At 42.4% G+C, this 24,146-nt stretch overlaps 1 protein-coding gene across 1 annotated transcript; it reads right to left on the reverse strand.

The window, feature by feature from the left end:
- Positions 1–16,848: 16,848 nt before the first annotated feature.
- asb6 (ankyrin repeat and SOCS box containing 6) lies at positions 16,849–21,653 on the reverse strand. Its single transcript, XM_083902962.1, has 7 exons — positions 21,564–21,653; positions 20,254–20,387; positions 19,972–20,153; positions 18,721–18,827; positions 18,523–18,631; positions 18,321–18,407; positions 16,849–17,682 (listed from the first exon to the last, which is right to left on the reverse strand). Exons 2-7 carry the CDS (start codon positions 20,364–20,366, stop codon positions 16,958–16,960), a joined length of 1,323 nt encoding a protein of 440 aa, XP_083759088.1. The 5' UTR covers positions 20,367–20,387; positions 21,564–21,653; the 3' UTR covers positions 16,849–16,957.
- Between the last annotated feature and the right edge of the window lie 2,493 nt (positions 21,654–24,146).

Here is a 24,146-nt window from a genome sequence, read left to right on the forward strand (position 1 = left end):
ACCCACTCCCTTTGAAGATGCTTTTCTACCTGAAACCTGAAAACCTACATCTGATTTAAAAAAAAAAAAAGTGCAATGTATAACAATCCATCCATCTGCCACATGAGGGTTGCGGTTTACAAACATGTAAACAGCAAAAATATCTGAATACGTGTTTGCAATGCACTCCATTGTTAATTAGCAATCTGGCTTAGTTAGACCTGTGAGAGGAAACGCTGTGATGACTGACCACTTGTCCAGGATGTACAACGCTTTTCACCCTATATATAAGTGTAGGAATCTGAATGTACATGAAATACATGGTCATGTTAACTTTAAACTAAGTCGTACAGATGCTGCTTCGAAAAGCCTCAAAACAACATATTACAGAACTTTTGGATTGGATTACAACATCAAAAAAAGTTTGGTGGCAATTCCTTCTCTAACATTTGTTTCTACTTTACTATACAGTGTTAAACATAAAAACAGAAGTCATTTGTCTCAGTAATAAAATGCAGCAGAGTTGTAAGGACATCACACGGTTATGCTTGAGGCTGTAGGAGAGAGGATGTTTTTTTTATTGCATTTTAACAGTTTCGGCTCAATTTAATGTTTAAAATAAAAAGATATTTGAGTCATACAGTTCAAGCGTTACTGTACATTTGATGTTTAAATATGTTGTCGAGATCATGTCTGTGTCTGAAATAACTGCTTCTTCAACGGGGTACGATGTACAATTCAGGTGAAATTATTTTAATTTTGCAGAAATGTAAGATTAAATAATTACACTTAATTGTGTACAATTATTCATGACTTTTATATGCACCGTGTAATCGAGCTAAGGCTGTAGTCCGACTAAGAAGAGGAGGGGGAAAATCGATTTATTGGCCATGTATCTGCTCGTGTGTAGTGAATCAGTTTCCGGTTGACCTATACGTCACAGAAAAACAAACAGCCAACCGTGAAAGGTACGATGAGATGGATCGTGCTGTGGTTGTGTATGCTTAGAAAGACGCTATGACGCTGTATGACTCCAGTCTGACTATACTGTGCATGCAGGAGTAATCAGACTATGAATCTCATTATCCAGGTATGTTAGTCAGACTAAGACTGGTTCGATTTTAGTCACATTAACATGTTTACATGACATTAAGAAAACTGAACGATAGTCTTATGGCGTGTTTCCACCGGCTCGACTTGACTCGCCTCAGCATGGTTATTTTTGTATCTCCACTAGCATAGTATACTCTTAGAAATAAGGGTACCAAAAGCGTTCTTCTGCAAGGGCTGAGGTTCTACCTGGAACCATTTTGCTTTCCCCGAAGAAAGGGTTCTTAATAACAATAAACACTAATGATTCCAGTAAGAACCATTTTGATCCAGACAACCCTTAAAAACCTCTTTCCTGAATAAAGGGTTTTAAAATGGTTCTTGTAACTAAGGGTTCCAGGTGGAGGTTCTCCTATGAAGACAAGCCTAAGAACCTTATATGGTTCTACTTAGCACTTTTATATCTAAGAGTGTACCTGGTACCTTCTCTGGTGATGTTCCAAGCGAGCTGAGGCGATACTATGCATCCCATCACCAGACTGCCAGTTAAATATCAGTTAAAAAGATTTAACAATCCTAAATCTTAATCCTCTGTGGGTTAATCTTCAACAATTACCAGGGAAATGTCTAAAATCTCAATATTTCTGTCTGGTGTATTTAGTGACAGCACCGCTGATCACAAGCCCTGCAGCTGTATTTCAGTCCAGTGTCAGTTGGACTGGTGTTCCAGTCACGGGGGAAGTACTGAGCAAATAGTTTTAACGAACTGATTCTAATGATTCAGTTACACTGAAAACAACTGCTTTACAAGTCACCAGTCACTCGTTTGTGTGTGTGTGTGTGTGTCACGGCGGTTTCATGCAGCCGTGCAGTGATGATGACACCGCCCACGTTGAGTAGGTACTATTTTTGTTGTGGAAAACCAACCTAAACCGGGCTGTGCCGAGGCGAGCTGGGACCATAGGTGGAAAAGAGGCTTTAGTCTGACTTAAATTAGACTTTTAACTTCAATGTAAACACACTGACTGATTGTATGAGTCGTTTGTCATAACCCCAGAATGAGACTTTTCACCACCTTGCTTTTACAATAGCCCAAAAGGGACAAACTAAAAAATCTTTTGAGTTTTGATGAAGTGAAGGCTGCAACTTCACAAATAAATGTTGCTAAATTTAAAGGTGCATTATGTAATAAATCTAAAGCAACTGGCCATAAAATCCTCCTAATATGTCACAGAGACTCAGGAATAATGTTCATATAACAAACTGAACTCAACAACAACAACAGTACAGCCAAAGTATTTGCATTAATAAAATATTTTGCAGACTGCAAATCATGTTTATGTTTTGAAATCATGTTTTGGCGTCAGGTGGCGCCACCTACCGCCGTCTACCAATCATTGCAGTCAGTAGAGTCAGCTGCCGAGCAACCACGGGTTGCCAGTTATGTCAGAAAAAACGAAACCTAAAAGTCCTCGGTATTTTGAATTTGAATGTAGTAACTGTTTATGGCCACATTCTTACATATGGCACTTTTAACGCATCGTTCCATTAATATGGACAAATTCATCTGATCATTCAGTTAATAACTTAGTCATGAGTTATGAGCTGAAATTATTTCATAAATGTAATAACCGAGATAATATAGCGGCCATCCTTCCTTTCTTCATTTAAACTGTTTGCTCTCACATTAGTATTCATATTTAAAAGTACATGTAATCTAAGAAATAGAGAGAAGAAACATAAATCTATATATTTCTTGAGTTTGAGTCCCAACAGGAAAGAATCAGCGCTAACAAAGAAATGCAGTCTTTCCATAGCGCGTCCTCTTAAAGACAGAGCTGAGATATGCAGCTCTGTGGAAGATGCACACAATTACTTCAGAGGCGAGGTGCTTTATTTACATATGCAATATGCATAAGCAAGGTTACTGTGAGGGTGAAATAACCGGCAGATAGAAGGAGAGAGAGGGAAAGAAGGAGGGGTTTGGAGTGTGTGTGTGTGTGTGTGTGTGTGTGTGGTGATGATGGAGAGCGGGTGTGTTGGGCAGGTTGGGGAGGAGGCAGAAAATTGGTGTTATCAATATTTAACCAACCCTTCCAGCATATTTATGGCAGACAATAGAGCAGACATGCAACTGTCTCATGTGAGTGGAGGTGTATTTATTACACACTGAAATCGAGGCTGTAAATAGGATGTCCATTGATACATCGCTGCCACACAGTGAAGAGCACAACACTTGGTAAACCAGCCTAACCATTGGTTCTTACCAAAAAATAAAGTATTCACATATCTGCTAATTGTGTGTCAGAATCCATGGATGCTTGCCAAATATTCATTAGGGAGATTTTTCTACATGTGGCGAGCAGATGTACAGTATGTAATTCAATCAGTTTGGGGGGGAAAAAAGGACCCACGAAAAGCAATGAAAAGAGGGAGAAGAAATAAAATGTCTGGAGTTTTCCCTTTTTTTTCACAGACCCATGGCCTCTCCAAAAATGTTTCCATGTGTTGTGTCTGAGCACACTGAGAGCAAAGAAGGAAAACATTCTCTCCTCCAAACCACATGCAACAGACTCTGGCTGAAGCCAAATAAATCTACCCTGTGTTTCAGATCATGTGACACTTTTTGTTATTCCCAACATATCCTGTTTCACCCCCCCCCCCCCCCCCCCCACACACACACACACACACACTATTCCATCACACACACACATACAGTACACGTATAAACTGCATGCACGTTTCAGAGTTTCCATTTCCTGTGCGTAAGATCACCTGCACAGACAGAGTGGCGTGCTTGAACCGCGGCATGCTCGGGCAGGAAAACAGGAAAGGGGAGTTCAAGGGTGTCTAACATGAAATAGTCACAGCGTTAGGGGAAACCCAGAGCTCAGGGCACCGCTCCAGTTTTTACCGAAGACAGTAAGCAAAGTTTCAAAGTTTTTTGCTGTTGCACTGCCATCATGTGCTTTAGTTTTGCTTGTGCATAAATGTTCTAGTGATATGGAGCAGGGACAATACATACATAGAGTTGATAGGGATGGAGAAGTGAACACTCAGTACAGGCCAGAGGTGGAAAGTAACAAAATACATTTACTCAAGTTATTGTATTGAATACTTTTTTTTGTGTATTTTGTATTTTTTAAGTACAATTTAAAATCGGGATTTTGTATTTTACTTGAGTACATATTGACTCAAGTATTGTACTTAGTTACTTTATAAATCCTATCCGTTACTGAGTAAAAATAAAAATTCCGCACAATGAAGACCTACAGGGGGAAAAATATACACAAGAACCACTGGCGCGTGAACATAGAGGGCGTGGCCAAAAGTGATGTAATATCCTGTGTCGCGCCGGGCGTGTGCGCTCCAAAATAGTTTTATATTTCTGACCCCTTGTCATATTTCTACTAGCCTCACACCCCACGCAAAGTAACATTTCAAATGAACTAATTTTTTACTTCTACTTGAGTAATATTTCATCAAAGTGTTGGTACTTTTACTTGAGTACAATTATTTTAGTACTTTTTCCACCTCTGGTACAGGCACGTTTGGCAACTGCGTCTGTGTTTTTGTTTTCTGATGAACATTTTTCTAAATCTCAGAATCTGTATGTGCATAAGTAGCTGCAGCCAACTGATACTTAGGGTGAATTCCAATTCCTTGCTTAACCCTCAATCTTAACCCTCAATCTCAAAAATGCGCGCTCCCTCTAGTGCAAGTGCTGTCCCGATTCTCAGAAAAATTAAGTTGAGGGGCAAGTTTAAGGGCTGTATCGCCCTCAATATTGAGATTTTCCGAGACCACCCTTGGGAGCAAGGGCTACCCATAATGCATTGCGTGTTTTCACATAAGAAAGATGGCGTCGAAAGCAGCAAAGCGAGTGCAATACAAATTAAGTACTTTCTTTGTTAATAGAGATATAAAAATGATGAAAACCATTGTATTATCTTAGTTTAGGCCCACTAACACTTTTGACCTTTTTAACTGAACATTTTTGGAACTGGATACTTTATTATGAACACTGTTAATGTAAATATCCAATCAGCCAATCACATGACAGCAACTCAGTGCATTTAGGTGTGTCGACAGAGTCAAGACAACCTGCTGAAGTTCAAACTGAGCATAGAATGAGGGAGAATGGTGGTTTATGTGACGCTGAATGGAGCATGGTTGGTTGTTGGTTGCAGACGGGCTTGTCTGAATATTTCACAAAGTGATGAATGACTGTGATTTTCATGCACAACCTTCTTTGGTGTTTACAGAGAATGCTCTGAAGAAGAGGAAATATCTAGTGAGCTGCAGTTCTCTGGGTAAATAACAGAGGTCACAGGAAAATGACCAGTGCATGTGATAGTAACTCAAATAACCTTTCATTTCAAACAAAGTATGAAGAAGACGAAGCAGAAAACCACACCGTGTGTGACTCCTGTCACAATAGTGTATCTTTGGCATCTTAATTTAGTTTAAAGACAGATGCTTCATGCTGCTTTTTCTCCCAGTTTTTATCTGTGATGTTAAACATGTCACGGAAAAACCTTTTTAGTGGGTTTAAATCTGTGTATGACCTGTGCTAATGTTATTTTTTGTGTTAATTTTGTGCTAATTTGGTGTACATTTAATGTGAGAAATGAGCTGCATCTTCACACACTTTTTTTAATTTGTGTGTCTTTTCTGTCCTGCCGCGGGTTTGCCTCTGTCAGGCCACTGTATGGAACAGTTAAATGAATCCAAACACTTATTTACCTGCCAAAATATCTTGGTGTGTGTGTGATTCTCACTGACTAGAGAACCTTACATACTCTCACAGCAGCAATGTGTTTGTCGTCATTACGTGAAATACAGCATTGATGTTAACAATATTGGTGCAACTGCATCCCACAAATCTATCGATGCTCACAGTTCTGTGTGACTCCACAATACTTTTAAAAACTGAATCAAACTGCACACAGCTACGATAAAAACAATTCTAGTATGCTTATATTTATATTAAGTATCGGGTTTACAGGACAGTTTAGACCATGTATTCACGGTTGGCCTCAGGCGGCCAATAACTTCACTTCACTTGCATGTATCCATATGATCACTCACTATAAAAACTGTGATAATCGTTAGGAGTGAGCACTGGAATGAATGTGCATGCAATTGAATGAATAATAATCATAATTTAAATGGTAAATAATTGCATAAAATGTAATTATTCTTTACCCTTCAGGTAGCTCTGGGTCTCCAAATTGTTGGTGACCCCTGGTTTAGCCCTACATACTTTTTACATTAGTCTTCAAACTGTAATGCCGTTGTCAAATGAGTTTACACAATGCAAATTAAGTCTATCAGCTCCACACAACTCTGTCTGTGTTTCTCAGTGTAGCAGGGTTTAGATGTCGTGTCAACCGGTGACATTCCCACACTGCACACAGGTTGGAGTATAACTGTAAACACAAAGAGCAGAGACGGTGGGTCAGGAGTTTGAAGAGACAAAGGGCTTTGTTTGTCCACCCACTCCTGCGCTGCTGCTGCTGCTGTATACACACAAACGCTCCCCCAGGTAGGTCGGTCAGAGCCTGTTTTCAGATGAAGGATGCAGCAGGAATAAGACTCTGCAGCTGTTGGTGCCCTTTTTTGTGGTGCTGCCCTATTTGACCATCCTAACCACAGTTTAGTTCATACAAGTGCCATAACACCAATGTCCTCATTACAAAACAAAAAAATAAAATAAAAACAATGTATGTAATCAGTTGAATTCTGCTTTTCTCACTTTCTTTGAGTTGTACTCCACTAGCGCAGAGTTAAGCCCAATTTATACTCCTGCGTAAAGTGCTCTATGCCGGTTACGGAGAGCCCTCTACGTCGCCGGAGAGCCTGTCGAAAAGCCCGTTAGAGAGCCTCTCCGTCGTATCCGACTGTATTAAATATTTTTTAAGTGTCCGTCACTCCGTCAAGGGACAACAGAGACAGCAAGGGCTGCGATTGGTCCTCAGCCAGTCTCTGGGCGGCATCATCGGGCATGTGGTGGGTGCCCTGATGATTAATATGAGGTAACACAAAGGGCGTAGAAGTTCATTAAATTTTCCAGCCGACATTCGGAAGTACCTGAAGTAGGTTTTTTCGTCCCTCATCGGTCCAATAAGACCAAGTTAAATTGGCCTGCCATCAGTCTCGGTACATTTCTTGGACGTACGTACCAACTCCAGACACGTCTCCTCCGTCTTTCACGTCTCCAAAAGTATCTGTGTTTCAACATTATTCAGCTGCAACAACAAAAACAGTCTTTGGGTGAATTCCATTTCCTTGCTTAACCCTCAATCTTAACCCTCAATCTCAAAAATGCGCGCTCCCGCTAGTGCAAGTGTTGTCCCAATTCTCAGAAAAATTAAGATGAGGGGCAAGTTTAAGGGCTGTATCGCCCTCAATATTGAGATTTTCCAAGACCACCCTTGGGAGCAAGGGCTACCCAGAATGCAAGTGACAAAATAACCCTCAACACTTGGTTTTGAGGGCCAGTTAAGATTAAGGGTTGAGCTTGAGGGTTAAGATAGGAATTGGAATTGGCCCTTTCTCTCTCTGACGCCGTTGCTCACTGTAGCCAGAAGCACAACAACCTTGCGTAGCGACCCCTACTGATCCGTCGGGAAATTGCAGCGCTTACATCCGACACCACGACAGAGAACTATGAGGGCTCGAGGGGTCTGGATAACGTATTACGCAGTTGTAGAAGTATAATGTGGGCTTTAGTTTTGCTTCCATCTGTGTTTGACGTAAAAACAAGTCCCTTCCTGTGTGCTGCACAGGGATGTCACCGGGTGACACGAGATCGAAGCTGATTAATCGGCAATTTATGAACGAATTTGACAATGGTTTGAATAAAACAGACATTCGTTTACATTTCCACACCACTAGTTTTAATCAACATTACTCATAATAAAGTAATAAAGTATCTCTCTGTTTACATGGCCAATGCAACGGTGCAAAGAAAAACAAAAGTCAGTGGTTAGCTTAGCTTAGCACAAACAAAAACTAAAATCCACCCCTGTATAAAACACAAACAACAAACAAGTAAGAAAAAAGTACGTTTTAATTTTGTTAAGCAATCCACATTTTCTGCACAACTTGACCCAGCGGATGAATTAATGGATAATTTTCTCCTCTAATTCCAACCGAAGGTTTTTCCTCAGCATGCCCTATATTGTCACCTTGCAGTTATTGCTATTATGTGACATGCTATGCTGATCAATTGCCCTGGTTCTCTGTGGGGTAACACACTGTTCTCCAGTGCGTCTGACAGCAATCCCGTGTCCATTTACTGTCAAATGGGCTCCCACTCTCTGTGCCTGAGCTCAGATGCAGATTTATGCCAGAGCAATGCCGGTTCTTGCATATTAGATGAAAGCCTTGTTTGCATATACCCGCTCACCCACCAACCCCCCCCCCCCCCCCCCCCCACTCCCTTCTCTCTCTTCCTTTTTTCTGAGGCGTCACTTTAATATGTATGCAAATGGGCTGCGCTCCACGGGCAGATATGTGTGGAGTCCTGTCCTGCAGTCAGGAGGTGTAGGAGAGATTGTGTTTGTATTTATGAGGCATGGGCCTTGCCGCTCATGGGAGAGAAAATGCTGCGAGTCTGTGGCGGAGGCTCTGCAGTGCAGGCAGAATGCAGATATGCCAATAACAGAGGTCATGGTTGTCACTAATGATAAGAGAAGACAATTAGACAATAGTATAACTGTAATGTAAACTCCCTTACAACGTCTACATGTAAACACACACACACGTAAAGCCTTCGTATCTCTGCTCTGCTCCGGCATGAAGTGAAGGAAGAGACTGAGGAGGAGATGCTTCTTCTGGAATGTTCTGTGTACTGCAGCAGCTCCGCTCCTCAGCTCAGCTCCGCTCGACCTGCATAGGGAGAGTTCTCTGTGATTGGTGTGGGTAAAATACCAATCTATTGATCCGTGCATCCCTCTGTGGCTGAGGATCACTGTCAGGGGCTGAGGCAGAGGAGACAAGGTCAGGTCACCCATGAGAGAGACACCCTTAACCCATTTCATCAGGCTGATACTTTCCCAGACAGGCCTCAAAAAGTGTGTGATCGATAACGTCGCAGTGACCGTGGAAACCGAAATGAAGAAGAGAGAGCGTGGACTGTGCCACTTATCGTATATAAACAACATTTATGATTCAGATCATAGAGGAAAACGAGAAAAAAGAGAAGGACAAACATGTCCAATATTATGTTCAAGACGTCATAATATGTTGGCTTGTTGCCAATTGGTGATTTACTAAGGCCACACACACATATGCACACACACACATATGCACACGCACACACACACACACACTCCTTGTATAGCTACTCTTCTTAGGACACTGCATTGACTATAAACAAAGCCTGATCAGCTCCTCAGAAATTAGGTTCTGCCTCATTAGGACCAAGTTCTGGTCTCCATGAGGACTACTGGTCCAAAAGCAAATCGAATGTCTGTTTCCGCTGTCTCTCTCTCATTCTCACTGGTACACACACACACACACACACACACACACACACAAACTCATGTTTTCTCTGTCTCTCTCACTCCTTCCCTCTCTCTCTCTTTTTCTCATTCTCTCATTCTGTATCACACACACATGCACACACACACACACACAGAGCGAGAGGGAGAGAGAGAGAGATAACTGTTCTCTGTGTCTCTCACTCTCTTTTCCTCCCTCTCTCACTCACTCACTCACACACAGAGGGAGAAAGAGAACTGTTTTCTGTGTCTCTCACTCTCTCCTCCACCCCTCGTTCTCACTCTCTTTTCCTTCCCCTCTCTCTCTCACACACACGCACACACACACACACGCACACATGCACCGAGAGGGAAAGAGAGAACTGTTCTCTGTGTCTCTCACTCGCTTATCCACCCCTCTTTCTCTCTTTTCCTTCCCCTCTTTCTCTCTCTCTCTCTCACACACACAGACACACACAGGGAGAGAGAGAGTGCGAGCTGTTCTGTCTTTCACTCACTTCTCCACCCTGCTTTCTTTTTCTCTTTCCCCTCTCTCTCTCTCTCTCTCTCTGTGTGTGTGTGCGAGAGCTGTTCTGTGTCTTTCACTCACTCCTCCACCCCTCTTTCTTTTTCTCTTTTCCTTCCCTCTCTCTTTCTCTCTCTCTCTCACACACACATCCCCTTCCTCCATCATGAATAAACCATAGTGTGTCTATGAGTCATATACCACCCCCACATCTCTCTCTAACCCACTCCCCCTATTTGCTGCTGCTGCTGCTAGAGTAAAAACGCTAATTAACGTGATGGCTAGCTGCAGCTCCTGTCAGCAGCTTGTGGGGGCCTCTCAACTAGCTAGGCTCCACTGGTCTCTGGGTTTTTTTTGCGGCTCTCTCCCCAACCACCATCTCTGGAGAACCGGGGCCCCTCATTCATATTCAGCCCCAGTCACAGGCACCTGGAAGCAGCCAGCACCACCACCGCCACCACACAACCCCCATAGTGTCTATCACCAGCCCCCCAGTCGAGCCCACCTCCTGTCAATGCTCGAACCCCCACTACTGATAAAAGACACCCACAAAAAACCCACCCGTTTACCCCCACCTATACCCACACAAACACACAAACACAACAACACCATTTAGTAGATGTGTGAGCGAGAAACTCCATCTAGGAGATGACACAACTCAACTGATGGGTTGAATCACCCAACGATGGAGAGAGAGCGTGAGAGAGAGAGAGAGAGAGCGAGGGAGCAAGAGTGAGAGAAGCAGCGTGCCTTGGTGGACTAGCTCGGTAACCATGACAACACAGCCGGGAGAGCAAGAAACAGGAACATACAGAATCTGTTTCTGCTGAGACTTGCACATGTGGCACAGTACTGCTTCTCCTCTGAGAAGAAGTGAAGGGGAGGTGTGTGTGTGTGTGTGTGCGCGAGTGTGTGTGTGTGTGTGTGTAGGCCCTTATGAAACATACATGCCTGCTGCTGCCTCTCCTACCACATTCACTCTCCTGCTCAAGTCACAGAAACACAAAAGATATAATGGTGAAACTGAAGCAGACAAGAAAGTAGCAGGCTTTTTTTTTTGTTGTTGTTGTCCAAACTGCTGATAAGGTAGAGGCCTGTGCGCAGTGTGAAGACAAAGCGATCAAATACGAAAAAAATACAGGCAAAATAGAGCCAAATTCCCCCCTCTACAGCCACTGTTTCTGCCTACTTTCCTTCCCCGAGCCTCTCTGCCGCTCCCCTTCTGCCTGTCTTTTCTCTTTCCTCTTGCTCCCTCTTTCTACAGGCTCAGTCTAACCTCCCCCTCCCCTTTCCTCAAGGGAATAAAGGTCGTAACGCAAATGATTACTCAAACCCGAGTTGCCATGGAAACGCAGTCATGTGACTAGAGCAGGCATGCATAGACCACAACAAAGAGGTGGATCAGGAACCAGTGCTGGAAAGAGCTGTAGCTCGCCTTGCTGGTGCCTCGGTGCATTTCACTCAAATTCGAGCTTTTTTTAAAAATAGGCGAGCAGCATGAAACGTGAGGGGGAGAAAAAGCAGAGGGAAAGCGGCACAGAGAAAGTGCTCAGAAGAGAGGCTGTAATGAATCTAGGCTGGAACACTGCAGTGTGCCATATATTCTACCATTCACTAGCATACCAAGGGTGTGTCCTATTCATCATGTCCTTCGTGGAGGCAGAGCTCAGGCGCCAGTTGTCTGGAATTTCTGTGAAATGGCGTCAGTTGTAGAAATGCGGAGGGTGTTGGATTTGTGACTTTCTAAACTGGGACTCCGAGTATGAAAACTGTAACTTTTCCGTGTGCTACACTTTAAAAATGATTACTCCCCCCCCCCCCATGGAGAACAGAAAGAGATTTGTGTTCATAATAATCCGTAGCAGTATGGCTACATCCAAAAACACTGACAAAGACAAATAGCAGAATAGTATGTTTTAATACATGACAGAGATTTTTAAAAACTGTATAGAAGTGGACACAAAGTAAAGTAAATGTTCAAATGTAAACAAAAGTGTAACTAGAAAACACCCCCGCCCCATTAGACCTTATCTTAAAGCTGGCTGAAGGAAACATTGCAGGCTGCTGAGTGCAACGGTCAATGTGTCAATCTAAAGGAGGAAGCAGCACCTGGAGCAGAATGAGAAGGTGGCCTGTCCCAACAGGATTCTCTCATCCTGCATCCAATTCACCCCCACTGAGATTAGTCTTATGCCCTGGGTGAACCCAGCGACCTACGACCATCTCTCACAGACCAACCAACACCTCCCCAACAACACACACACACACACACACACACACACACACCCAGACAGAATCTTGTTTCCATGACTTCAGAGGACTTACATTCACTACCTGGAGCCTTAACCATAACTAGCACTGGCCAAAGCCTATACCTCTAACCATCCTCGTACTAAACATACAAAAACATGTTTGCTTTAAGTGTAATCATTTAAAATGTGCTTTTTTGTCCCCACAACATGAGTAATACACACACACAAACATACACTGCTATTCTTGTTAGGACGTGGGATTAACTCTCATTTGTTTGTTGACAGCCTAAAACAAAACCTTGTTCCTAATCTTTACCATATCCAGTTAACGTCTAACCCCAACGTGAACCCAACCACAACTTTTTTTCCAAACTCTAACCAGAGCCTAAATAGGACCAGATTTTGATCCCCATAAAGCATTGGTTCTCAAAATGCGGCCCGGGGGCCAATGGCGGCCCGCAGAAACATTTCTGGTGGCCTGCAATGAATTACAGTTGATAGTTTTAATCCAGGAAGTACTAAGCTTGTTAAATGTTTATTGGACATTACTGGATACAGACCAATAAGTGTAAACTGTAGAACTGCAATCTGGTCATTAAAATTATTACAAATGATATTTCTTTCTGTTTTTCCCCTTTTTTTTTTTCTTTGGCAGCCCTCAGTCCAACGTTGGGTTCCTAAATTGGCCCTCAGGTATCAAAACTTTGAGAACCCCTGCCATAAGGACTACTGGTCCAGGATTTCACAAAAGCAAGTACACATACACACAGATATTCATCTTCAGATACTGCATTGACTTCCATTCTTTTGTTAAGCATAAACAAAGTTTTATCCCTGACCCTAATTCTTCCTCTAATCTTAAAGGTGCATTATGTAATAAATCTAAAGCAACTGGCCATAAAATCCTCCTTATATGTCACAGAGACTCAGGAATAATGTTCATATAACAAACTGAAGTCACCAACAACAACAGTACAGACAAAATATTTGCATTAAAAAATATATTTTGCAGACTGCAAATCATGTTTATGTTTTGAAATCATGTTTCTGCATGTGGCGCCACCTACTGCCGTCTACCAACCATTGCAGTCAGTAGAGTCTCAGCTGCCGCACAACCACGGGTTGCCAGTTACGTCAGAAAACGAAGCCTAAAAGACCTCGGTATTTTGAATTTGAATGTAGTAACCATTTTTGGCCACATTCTTACATATGGCACCTTTAAAACCAAGTGGTAACTGTGAAAAAGCCCTTAAAAGTTGTAAGGAGCAGCCAAAATGTCCTCCCTTCCTATTCTTTATGTGTTTTTCGATAAACAAAATCTATATAAAAAATCTGTATAGGACACACTGTATGGAAGCTTTAAGAGATATCCAGTAAAAATAACTTTTTTTTTTTAATCCCAGCATTTAATCTATCTCGGTGAGCCCAATCGACACAAGTGGAGCAAAAGGACGCGGTACATTTTTTTCCGGTGAAGTCACCACATCTGCGGTTATGAGCAATGTGTGCCTCACTGGGTTTATGTTCTCTTCCTCTCACTCCTTCTCCTTCTCTCTTGCCTTCACACCACTGAACACACAGAGTGGTAGCGTGGAGATGCTCAGGCAGAACACATCAACCCAAAAAAACTAAAAAAAGGGGTGTGAGTGTGCGCCCATGTGACCCCCTCACTGACTGCACTGCACTGGCCATTTCCCTCCAAAGTCCACCTCAAACTCCCATGAGGGTTCAGGCAGCAGCTGAGTGTTCAGTGATGTCTGCAATTATCCCGTGTCTAGACAACGTCTAGTGAAAGACAAGGAGATGCACATTCTGCACAGGCTCTGCTGCGCGTGAGAGAAGGCCTGGCAACCGACCACAGTGTCATCATCCAGTCAGTGATGTGGTGGTTAATGAAAAGGTTTGAACCCCCGGGAACTCGTGCCGACGACCATAGACGCAAATAAACAAACCAACAGCATTATAATGTGTTGTTTTTGAATTTTTCATCAACATTATCAAAAGAAAAGTGCAACTATTCTCCAGGTCACAGTAGTTTTATTGTGAATGTATTTTTTTTCAAATTGTGCTCTGAAAAGCCTGAAAAGACCATTTCTGTGGTTAAAATGACTTCTACATTAAATGAATTACTGTAAGTTTATCCCTAATCACATACACTCTGATGTGTTATTAAATGCCCTTGTACTGCATTTTATTTCTTCATTTATGTATTTGTTTATAGAACACAACATGAATTAGACTGTATTTTTTTTCTGTGGTGCAAACGGTGAGAAAAATGGTGTCAGGGATTAGTGTATTTATTAATCAGGGACATTGCCTACGGTGGCCCTGAGGTGCAAAACACAAACGCAAATCAAAAACACAAAACATTAACTCAAAAACGGAAACACAAATCACACAACACAAACACAAATCACACAACACAAACACAAAAGCAGAAAACACAAAAACATTAACTCACAACGCTAACACGAAAGCAGAAAACACGAAAACATTAACTCACAACGCAAACACAAAAGCAGAAAACACGAAAACATTAACTCACAACGCAAACACAAAAGCAGAAAAAACGAAAACATTAACTCACAACGCAAACACGTGATTCGTGTTGTGTTTTGTGATTTGCACCTCAGGGCCATCGTACATTGCAGTGTTCGAAAATTGTATTTTTGAACACAATTTAAAACACAAACAATATTGTGAAATAATTGACGGCACCATAACCAGCATGCTGAATGTTTTTCATCGTTCACTCTTCAAAACGTAGGTTTTAAACCTCGAACTTCCTATTGAAGAGCACATTATTGGTGAGAAACTTGCGTCCCTACAAGGACGTGATTTGAAGAAACTTTAAGAATTTCGCCGGAGCTCGAAGCAAAGGTTGAAGGATACAATGGGCTGTGCTGAAAGAAAAGGCTGTGAGAGAATGAGCAGGTGTGGTGGGAACAGACCCATGGGCTTCAGGGAGAGAATAGATCAATAACTAATTTCAGTACCAAGCTTCACTCGCACTGTTTTCCAATAAATGCTGGATGGAGAGCATTGGCTTAGCCCTCCCCCCTCCATCACTCTCTACGAGCAGGGATTGGACTCCCTGGAAGAAAGCTGCACCCCCCCCCCCTCCCCTTCCAGCGTTGTTATTGTTAGTTTGTGGATTATGTTCTTACATCTAGTGTACTGTATGATTGTAATCCAACGTTGCCATTTCCATGTGTCCTCGATGAGTGCTCCCAGCCTCCCCACAACCGCTCCACATGTCCTGTGACTGTATCTTTAACATTTTTCTCACTGCTCTGCCTCCTGCACCCTCTCCCTCCCTCCCTCCCTCCCTCTCTCTCTCGCTCATTTGACCAAGGCCGGTGTAGAGTTTTTGTCAAGCCTATGCAGGGAGATTCAGTCAGACAGGAGAGTGAAGCGTGTGTCATGCAGAGCTGCTGCTGCTGCTGCTGCTGCTGCTGCTGCTGAGGATGAGGCTCTTCTCCTCAGAGGCTGTGACCTAGATAACCAAGAGGAGCTTGAGCGCCTGCAAGCCTTGGAGCTTCAGCAATGTCAGGAAGGGGTTAGTTGTGTAACACAATGTCCTATTTAGTTAGCTCAGCACACACACACACACACACACATGATTGCAAACGCACACATGTGCCACATGATGTTCCTGGACCATCACAACACGCTTCTTTCAGGCACCGTTTGTTTATTACAGGATGTGCAGGCAAGAAAAGAGGAGAATGAACCAAAATACGGCTCAGTTCAAACACAGGCAGCAACAATGCTGAGCTAAAACTTTCCACACCAACAGCCACTGCAGCTACATCATGTCACAGCAGAAACATCGACCAGCACACTCTTTCTGCACGGCTGCTGCATTTTTATTCCAGTTTCTTTTAAGCATTCTCTCAACTGATGTTTGGTTTATGCACACAACCCTGAGGGAAATACACAGCACTAATTTTACCCCTTTAACAGATAGCCAACGTAGGGCTCACAGTCAGTGCTGCACTGCCACTATCTGGTCAATTGGAAACAGTAATTGACAAACAATGATAACATTTTTTTTTGCAATGTATTTACTGGATATGAATGATCAGGACTGCGTTAGTGAAACACATAACTGTTTTAATGGTCCATCTTCAAATATGGCAAGAAGATTTCACCTATTCCCAAAAACATCACCATCACATTGAGGAGATAAAATATGGATGGACTCTACTGCGCTAGAACAACTTTAGTAGGCTGCACTGAGAATAACTAAATCTCTGACCCTGGTGTCTGAGCTACTTTGGATATGCAGGAGCAACACTGCCATCTGGTGGCTTTTATTTTGTGCTGCAACAACTTCTTTTCACACGTGACTTTTTCACTCGACTGTTCAGCACTGACAAACAAATAATATGTGAATGTATATCCTACATTCAGTTTCTGTGGATTGAATGTACACAACACTTCAAAAACAATCAGAAAATACATCAACTTGTATGGTAAAGTAAACACATACACATATTGTGCCTGTAAATTTGGCACAGATGACGCAAAATGAGAATTGAACATGGGCTTTGATGGTTTGTTACATGTCCCCAGGCAAAATATTCAAAAGATATCACGCCTGTTGAGTTTTTCATTCGAAATTATAGGAAGAACAAAAACGAGCCAGTAGGTTAATGCTATAAACTCTGGCTCTGCTGGGGCCTGAAGCAGTCCCAGCCAGGCTTTGGTATATACTTAAGCTCAGGCAGAAGAAAGTCTTTCAGTCTGTCTGGTAATGGCAAAGCTTTGACTTTGTCTTCCAGGGGCCACGGATTGAGGTGGGACCTGATGAAAACCCGGCACAGGCTTTGCAACGGCGGAGGGCTGGCTTCGCGTGCCACTGCACGGCCGTGCAGGTCCACAAGAGCCTGAGCATAGGGGTGAGAGTCCTGGCCAGGGACGGGGAGATCCAACCTGAGAGGCACGTGCAGTGTCGGGAAGTTTACCCTCGCCAAGTCGAGCAACAGCTCGGCCTGCTCCAGGAGCTCGGAGGCATGACTCTGATCAGAGCAGCGCTGCAGGGCTGTCTGCAGCCGCTGAAACAGGAGGCTGTACCCTGACCAACAGGAGTTGCCGTGATGGGAGCAAACCAAAGAGGCTCCGCTCTGGATTAAGAGCACAGCCAAAGGAAAGAGGTGGTCAAAGTGCTCCAGGGTGGTATGAGTCAGGGAGGGCTCAAAGTCTTCTTTTTTGCAGTAGCTGGGGTCCATCCCGTGAGTGAGCAGCAGCTGCGCGGTTTTCACGCAGAAGTTGCCGATCTCAGCAGCGTCGCCCTCGCTGGCCTCCAGAGCCTCCTTCACCAGGAACACCAACGAGGACTCCACGGTCTCACCATCTTCAGTGACGGCTCCTACGTCAGCTCCTGCAGTGGAGAGAGAGAGAGTCACTCAGAAGTAAAACTGAAATATTTGGGTAATATATCTAAATTCTATTATTTCAACATGGATTGCGATTATATTGCAGTTTGATTTGGGATATAACAAGAAGTCAAGACATTACCACATGAGACGATTAACTATTGAACACAGAAATATTCAATTGCAGCTTTTACGTTGTTTCAAACAGTGATTTTGTTCAGTCTTAACCACATCTGTGATCACATCTATAGCAGTGAGTGACATTTGTGTGCACATGCAACAAGGTACCTCACAGTGTTGGGGGAAATAAAGGAGTCAGATTGAGTTTTTGTCAAAGTTCTTAAAGAAATAGAACCATTTGGTATTTATTAGTGGAAGCTGTTCAAATTCAAATGACACATTGCTGCTTCCTCCAGGAATCGAGGAGAGATAGGGAATATAAAAAGGATTCTATGTTTTCCATAATTCAGCTCAATGGATGTTTGGCTTTCTTAATTAATTATGGTCTATTCATGTTTTTTTTAATACCCCAAAACTGGGCTCTGGTATAAAATATGTCGATGTACATAGTGGTTTAACCGTATGATTGTTTGAAAGATGAACATGGAGAAGATGGGAGGGAAGTGTGTCTCATAGTCGGTACCTCTCTGAAGAAGAAGTTGGATGTTCTCTGTGTTGTGCACTATGAGGCCATCACTGCATGCCAAGGCATGGAGCAGAGGTGTTTTTCCTTTGGAGTTGAAAAAGAACGCAATCACTTTTCCAGAATAAATGAATGAATGAATGAATGAATGAATGAATGAATGAATGAATGAATTATTTTTAGCTGGGCAACATAAATTCACCATATTTATCTCTAGCATTAACATCAGCGCCCAAGTCCAGCAACGTGCGCAGGCAGAGCAGTCGCTCTGGCTCTTCAGTGGCAAGATCCAGGGGACTGCTCTCATGGACCTACCAGGTAACACATAACACACAGTGTTAGCAACAAATGGTTTAGCAAAAAGACGACGGCACAAAAATTATTTTTCCATTTGCCTCACCCTGTCCCTCTTTTCAATGTCCGCTCCACGTCCGACCAGCAGTTTCACCATTTCTGGCTTGTTTCTCAAAACTGATATATGTAGTGGATTGTAGTACGACACTGGGTCTGGAGAATGGAAAACAAAATTGTAGAAGAGTCTTGATCATAAGGGGGAATAAACGCAGGGTTCGTACACTTTTTTAGCAATAGTTTTCCATGACTTTTCAATGACTCCTCCATAAGCTTTCATTGACTTTCCAAGACCGAAAATCGGTGGCATCCCACAGTCTTACGTGAATGTCCATTTGTTTTGACTGCAAATCTTTGTTAAGACTTTCGTCAAATAAAAAAACATATGCAGTTTGTTGCGACATGTCTTTCATTATCAACATTTTGCACGTCCGTGGTCTGCGTCTTTCAGTAGCCAAACTGAGAGCCAAAGCCTGTTGTGGCTTTGGCTCTGCCAGACCTCTTCCTGTCAGAGTTTCTCCCAGTTTCTGAGTGCCTTTTGATGGTGAAGGAAACTGTACTCACTGACACCTTGACTTTCTTCTTTTCGTTTTTGGGTAACCTTACCTTTTTTTTAACCTCTAGCAGACCGGAAGTTCCAATTAACGCTGTTTTTTGGTGTGTATCTGCGTCATTACCTTGTTTATGAAGCCCTGAAGTTTCGAAAACAAACAGTTCAGCCACTACAGAGAACGCTGTGTTTTATTGTAATCTCGAGCTCAGCGAGATCTCTGAAAATTCCGTTATAGCTACGTAAACAGCGGTTCTCCGGGAACAGCAGATCGTCCTGCTCCGGGCACTACTCCGGGCACATCCGGTTGCGTACATTGAACCGCAGAAGAAGAATAACGTCCGTTGTGGAGGTGTTTCACGAGCGACAGTGTCTTCTGACTCTGGGTCTGACTCCGGGTCAAAGTCATAAACTGCGGCGGGGAGCGTGAAGAAGCTATTTTTAAACACTGTTAAAACAATGTTTTGATAATGAGTAGCAGTGCATCCACCGTTCCAGAGGGGGGAGCTGCGCTTCTGAGAGTGGGTGTGCTGATATGTCACTTCCGGTTTGAGAGATTTGAGTCTAAAGTCTCGCGGCTGGGAAACACCGTCAGAAAAGAGGATTTATATCGGCTCGTTTACAGCAACTAGGAGGTTTTTGACCATAAAAACAACTTAATATATGTAAGTAGACCTCCATAACTAACATATATGTGCAACAGGACCACTCTATGTGACCTTTAAGGCACATCCCCATATCATTACTCACCTTCAAAGTTTAGAAAAGCTCCGTGGTGCAGAAGGATTTCAGCTGCGGGCACCAGTCCTTTCTCTGCCACTTTAAACAAAGCATAGCTGATGCCTTCAACAAACAACTCAGACTGAGACTCTCGCTCCAGAAGCTCTGCCAGAGAACTACAGGGACCAGACTTGTCCTCTGGGCGTATGACTCTGCATTTATGTGTGGGGAAAAAAGAAAACATTTATTAGATCAGCGACAAAACCATTATTAAAATAATCAATGAAACGGCATTTCTGGGTTCAGCTTTACCCGTCCTCCTGACTGTCACTGTCTCCTTCCTCCAGCCCGAGAACACACATTACGGCATCCACCAGTGGCTGGTACTCGTAAATGATCCGTCGAAACCCATGCAGGAAAGGCATGGCTCCTCTGCAAGTCACACTCTGAAGCCAACAGAGCAAGAACACAGGGTGGGTCAGCGCAAGAAAGAGTCATTTCAGTGGCTCTTATCTCGGTTCAGCTCCCTTTACCTTATCTCATGAGCTCAGACAACACAAATAGACTAACCTAAATCCCTTTAGACACTTTTCAGAAATAATATTTACCCTTATGCTTTTTCAAATCTCTTTTTATTTGTCTTGCAGTGCAGGGCAGTGTAAGTGCTTGAAGTCGCACGTTACAACGAACAACAACATTGCCGATGTATTCCTGTGGTTTGTGGACAGAACCAGACATTTTTCAACATTTGCTGACATTTTACAGACCAAACAAGCAGATTAAGAAAATAACAGCTGTCGCTGTACATACAGTAAATTCAACCAGCTACCATTCTCATCATCAGGTGTGACCAGTGCACACAGACATACTGTAATTCACTTATTTAGCGTGCATAAGTAAGCAGGAGGTTTGATATTCGCTGGATATTTATTTTCAAAATACATTTTCTCAATCAACAAATAGACATTTTCCCATTCTGATTGCTGTAGTAGTTGCCAATGGTAGACAGCTACTTACTACAGGTGAAGTTTTGTTGATATCTGCCATTATTGTGAAATAGTATGAAATTAAATATTTAAAATATTAACCAAAAATCAACAAATAGACTTTTTCCCATTCTGATTGCTGTAGTAGTTGCCAATGGTAGACAGCTACTTACTACAGGTGAACTTTTGTTGATATTTGCCATTGGCAAATACTACAGCAATCAGAATGGGAAAATATCTATTTGTTGATTGAGACAATGTCTTTCGAAAACGAATATCAAACCTCCTGCTTACTAATGCACGCTGGCGTAATAAAATATATTGCAATGGGTTACAGGTGAATGATAACATGCCACAGACGAATATATGAGTCAGCCTCTGAAGCCGCAGAGCAAACACATACAGAGAGAGCATCCGTGAGCTCAGGACGCGTAAATATGAAGAAAACTGGTGAAACTTTGACGCTAACAGACAAACACAATCACTTTGTGTCGCTTTTAAGGTATTTCACATGTAAAAATAACCATGCCGCGATGAAAATGCAAGTCAGGAGTGTGTATCAACAGAAAAGATACACACGTCTCTGTTCACGTGACGCCTAGCTGCTATTATTATTATTTTTATTATAATACTTACCAATGTTGTAGTATTTGGGTGATTGTTGTCAAAGAGAACTTCTTCAGAGAAACTCACTACTGTTTCGTTTTCTTCTAAAACAGGAAGCTTCACTTCTTCTTCTTTTACGGCGGGTGGCATCCATCTATAGGCGCATTACCGCCCCCTTCTGCTTGGGAGTGTTAACCTAGAAATTACACTCTTCCATCCATCCATTATCTCCCGCTTTTATCCACGAGGCGTGCTGTGCCAATCTCAGCTGACATAGGGCAAAAAAATACACTCTTACCCTATATATATTTCCCCATTTCTAACCTACCTTATATCTTATAAAAAAAATATATATATCCCTTAAGAACTTCACTACTATTTTGACTGGTGCTTTTGACTCCCTTTAAATTATTTTTAAATTAATTATACATTTCCTTAGATTATTTTTCATCACCTCTCTATGTGCCTCATAAGCCCTACACCTCAAAAGTACATGTTCCACAGATAGATTCCTCCTCTTCCTGGCAACTCTCACACAGTCCTGCCTAAAGCTTCCCTACCCATTTAAGTGACTTATTCAGTTAACAGTGCCCTCGCCTTAACCTCATTATCACAACCTCCTCTCTCCTGTGTCCCATGCCTGCACCTATTGACCCTGATGCTTTGCACAATAAAGATATTTCTGCGACATAAGTATGAACAATTGTACGTTAAATTCACTACAGAAGAGACTTAACCTCTGACCTCTGCAGTTGGGCTAAAGGAAAGATATATACAGTATATGAACACACATACTGTATATCTGTATATATATACACACACACACATATACATATACATTTGCACACACTTTGGATGTTGAACTATAAAGAAGCATTTAGTTCTTTATAGGAATTGAACCCATGACATCAGACGTTCACAGCAGCGTTCTTACCTGCTGAACTACCTGCTCCCACAGTTCCAGAGGTTTTCTTAAAACCACTGACTGTTAACATTGATTCTTGAGCTAACCCCCCCCCCCCCCCCCCCCACAAAAAAAAACATCATGATGAGATTTGAACTCGCAAGTTATCTTCTGATGGACTTAGTTGTCCTGCTGACCTCACCGTGAATTGTTAAAATTACCTTCGTTCCACCTACATTTTAAGATTTGCAACTCAACATTGAACAGAGTATTTTTTTTTGAAGTGTTTTGTCAGAATCTGATTCCCTGATGGCCTCAAATTCTTGGTGTGCTGAAGTTTCCCATCTTGTTTTTTCGAGGAAATCAATTGATTATCTCAGGATTTTTATGAGCAGGCGTCACCTGCTCGGATGTGTTTGTAGGAACTGAACCCAAATCTCCAGATCTACGAGTCATTGTCAAACACTAAGAGCTACTAAAAAGCTAAAAAAGAAAAGAAAGAAACTGGACATACCAGCTTGTGGACTGGAAGATTCCTGTGGTAATGAAGAACAAGACCGCGTGTTGGCAGAATGGATGTTGGTGACATATTTTTTCCAGCAATCTTGTCATTAAGAAGCAGAAATTTGACAGTTTTTACTTCTGACTAAAACAAATAGTGAACATAACAAAACATATTGCTGTACAAACAACTTTCATTTGTCCATCTGGCACTTTTTATATATATATATATATATATATATATATATATATATTTAAATACTCCATTATGCTCACAGCATTTGGTTGCTAAGACTCTCTTTTGTCCCGATTAGCAAACAAACCCCTGCAGTGTCTGCTTTTGGTGACAGATGGCTTCATTTCAAAAGCTGCAGAGGATTTCTCTCACAGAGGACGTCGTCTTTAACACATCTGTGTTTGGTTACAGTGCATTTATGGAACACACATAACGGTGTTGCTGACAGACTGCGTGGTGAAATGCAATTAATGTGTCGCGATGCTGAAGAGGATGCAAGTTAATCATGATATCAAAGAGAAAAGAAAACAGGGTGAGACAGGATATGCTGTTTGGTGACCAAACAGTGTTGGATTCAAACTCTGTCATTAGGTGGCAGCAGTGCAGCATAAGTAAACAGATCACACACGTGAGTCAATGGCACCCATCTGTTATTATACAGGACACGCACGAGTGCACGGCTTTACACATGCATGAAAACAAGCATAAGCCATCATAAAAATGTCGACAAACAAATAGCACTGATCACCTCTTTGACTGACAAGGCTGATGCTTCTTCTCTGGAGTGGAAAACAAGGTTTGATGAATTCCAGCTTTGTCACCCAGACGACATTATACAGATATTATTTTCACATCCAAGTCACCCAATCAATAAAGAATTGCTCAGTGAATATATATGGCAGATTGCTCCGAATCCCTCTAATGCGGTCCAAGTCTCTTTTGCTGTTTTCAAGCCTCAGTCATTTCCCCATGTTTTCAAACCACATGCTCATGAATAATGTGCTGTACCTCTTCTTTTAGAAATCTGCTCGTAGTAACTTCTAAACTCTTTGCAGACACACCTGCCGAGGTTCCCCGCTGTAGCAGACGAAGCTCTTCTCACACTCTGGGGTTAATTTGAACCTTTAGCACTATGTGGTCAGAGAAGCACACTGCATCCGCTGTTTGGCCACGACAAAAGGGTATTTGAGCT

This window comes from Microchirus variegatus (assembly GCF_963457635.1).
Source record: "Microchirus variegatus genome assembly, chromosome: 16".
Lineage (NCBI taxonomy): Eukaryota > Metazoa > Chordata > Actinopteri > Pleuronectiformes > Soleidae > Microchirus > Microchirus variegatus.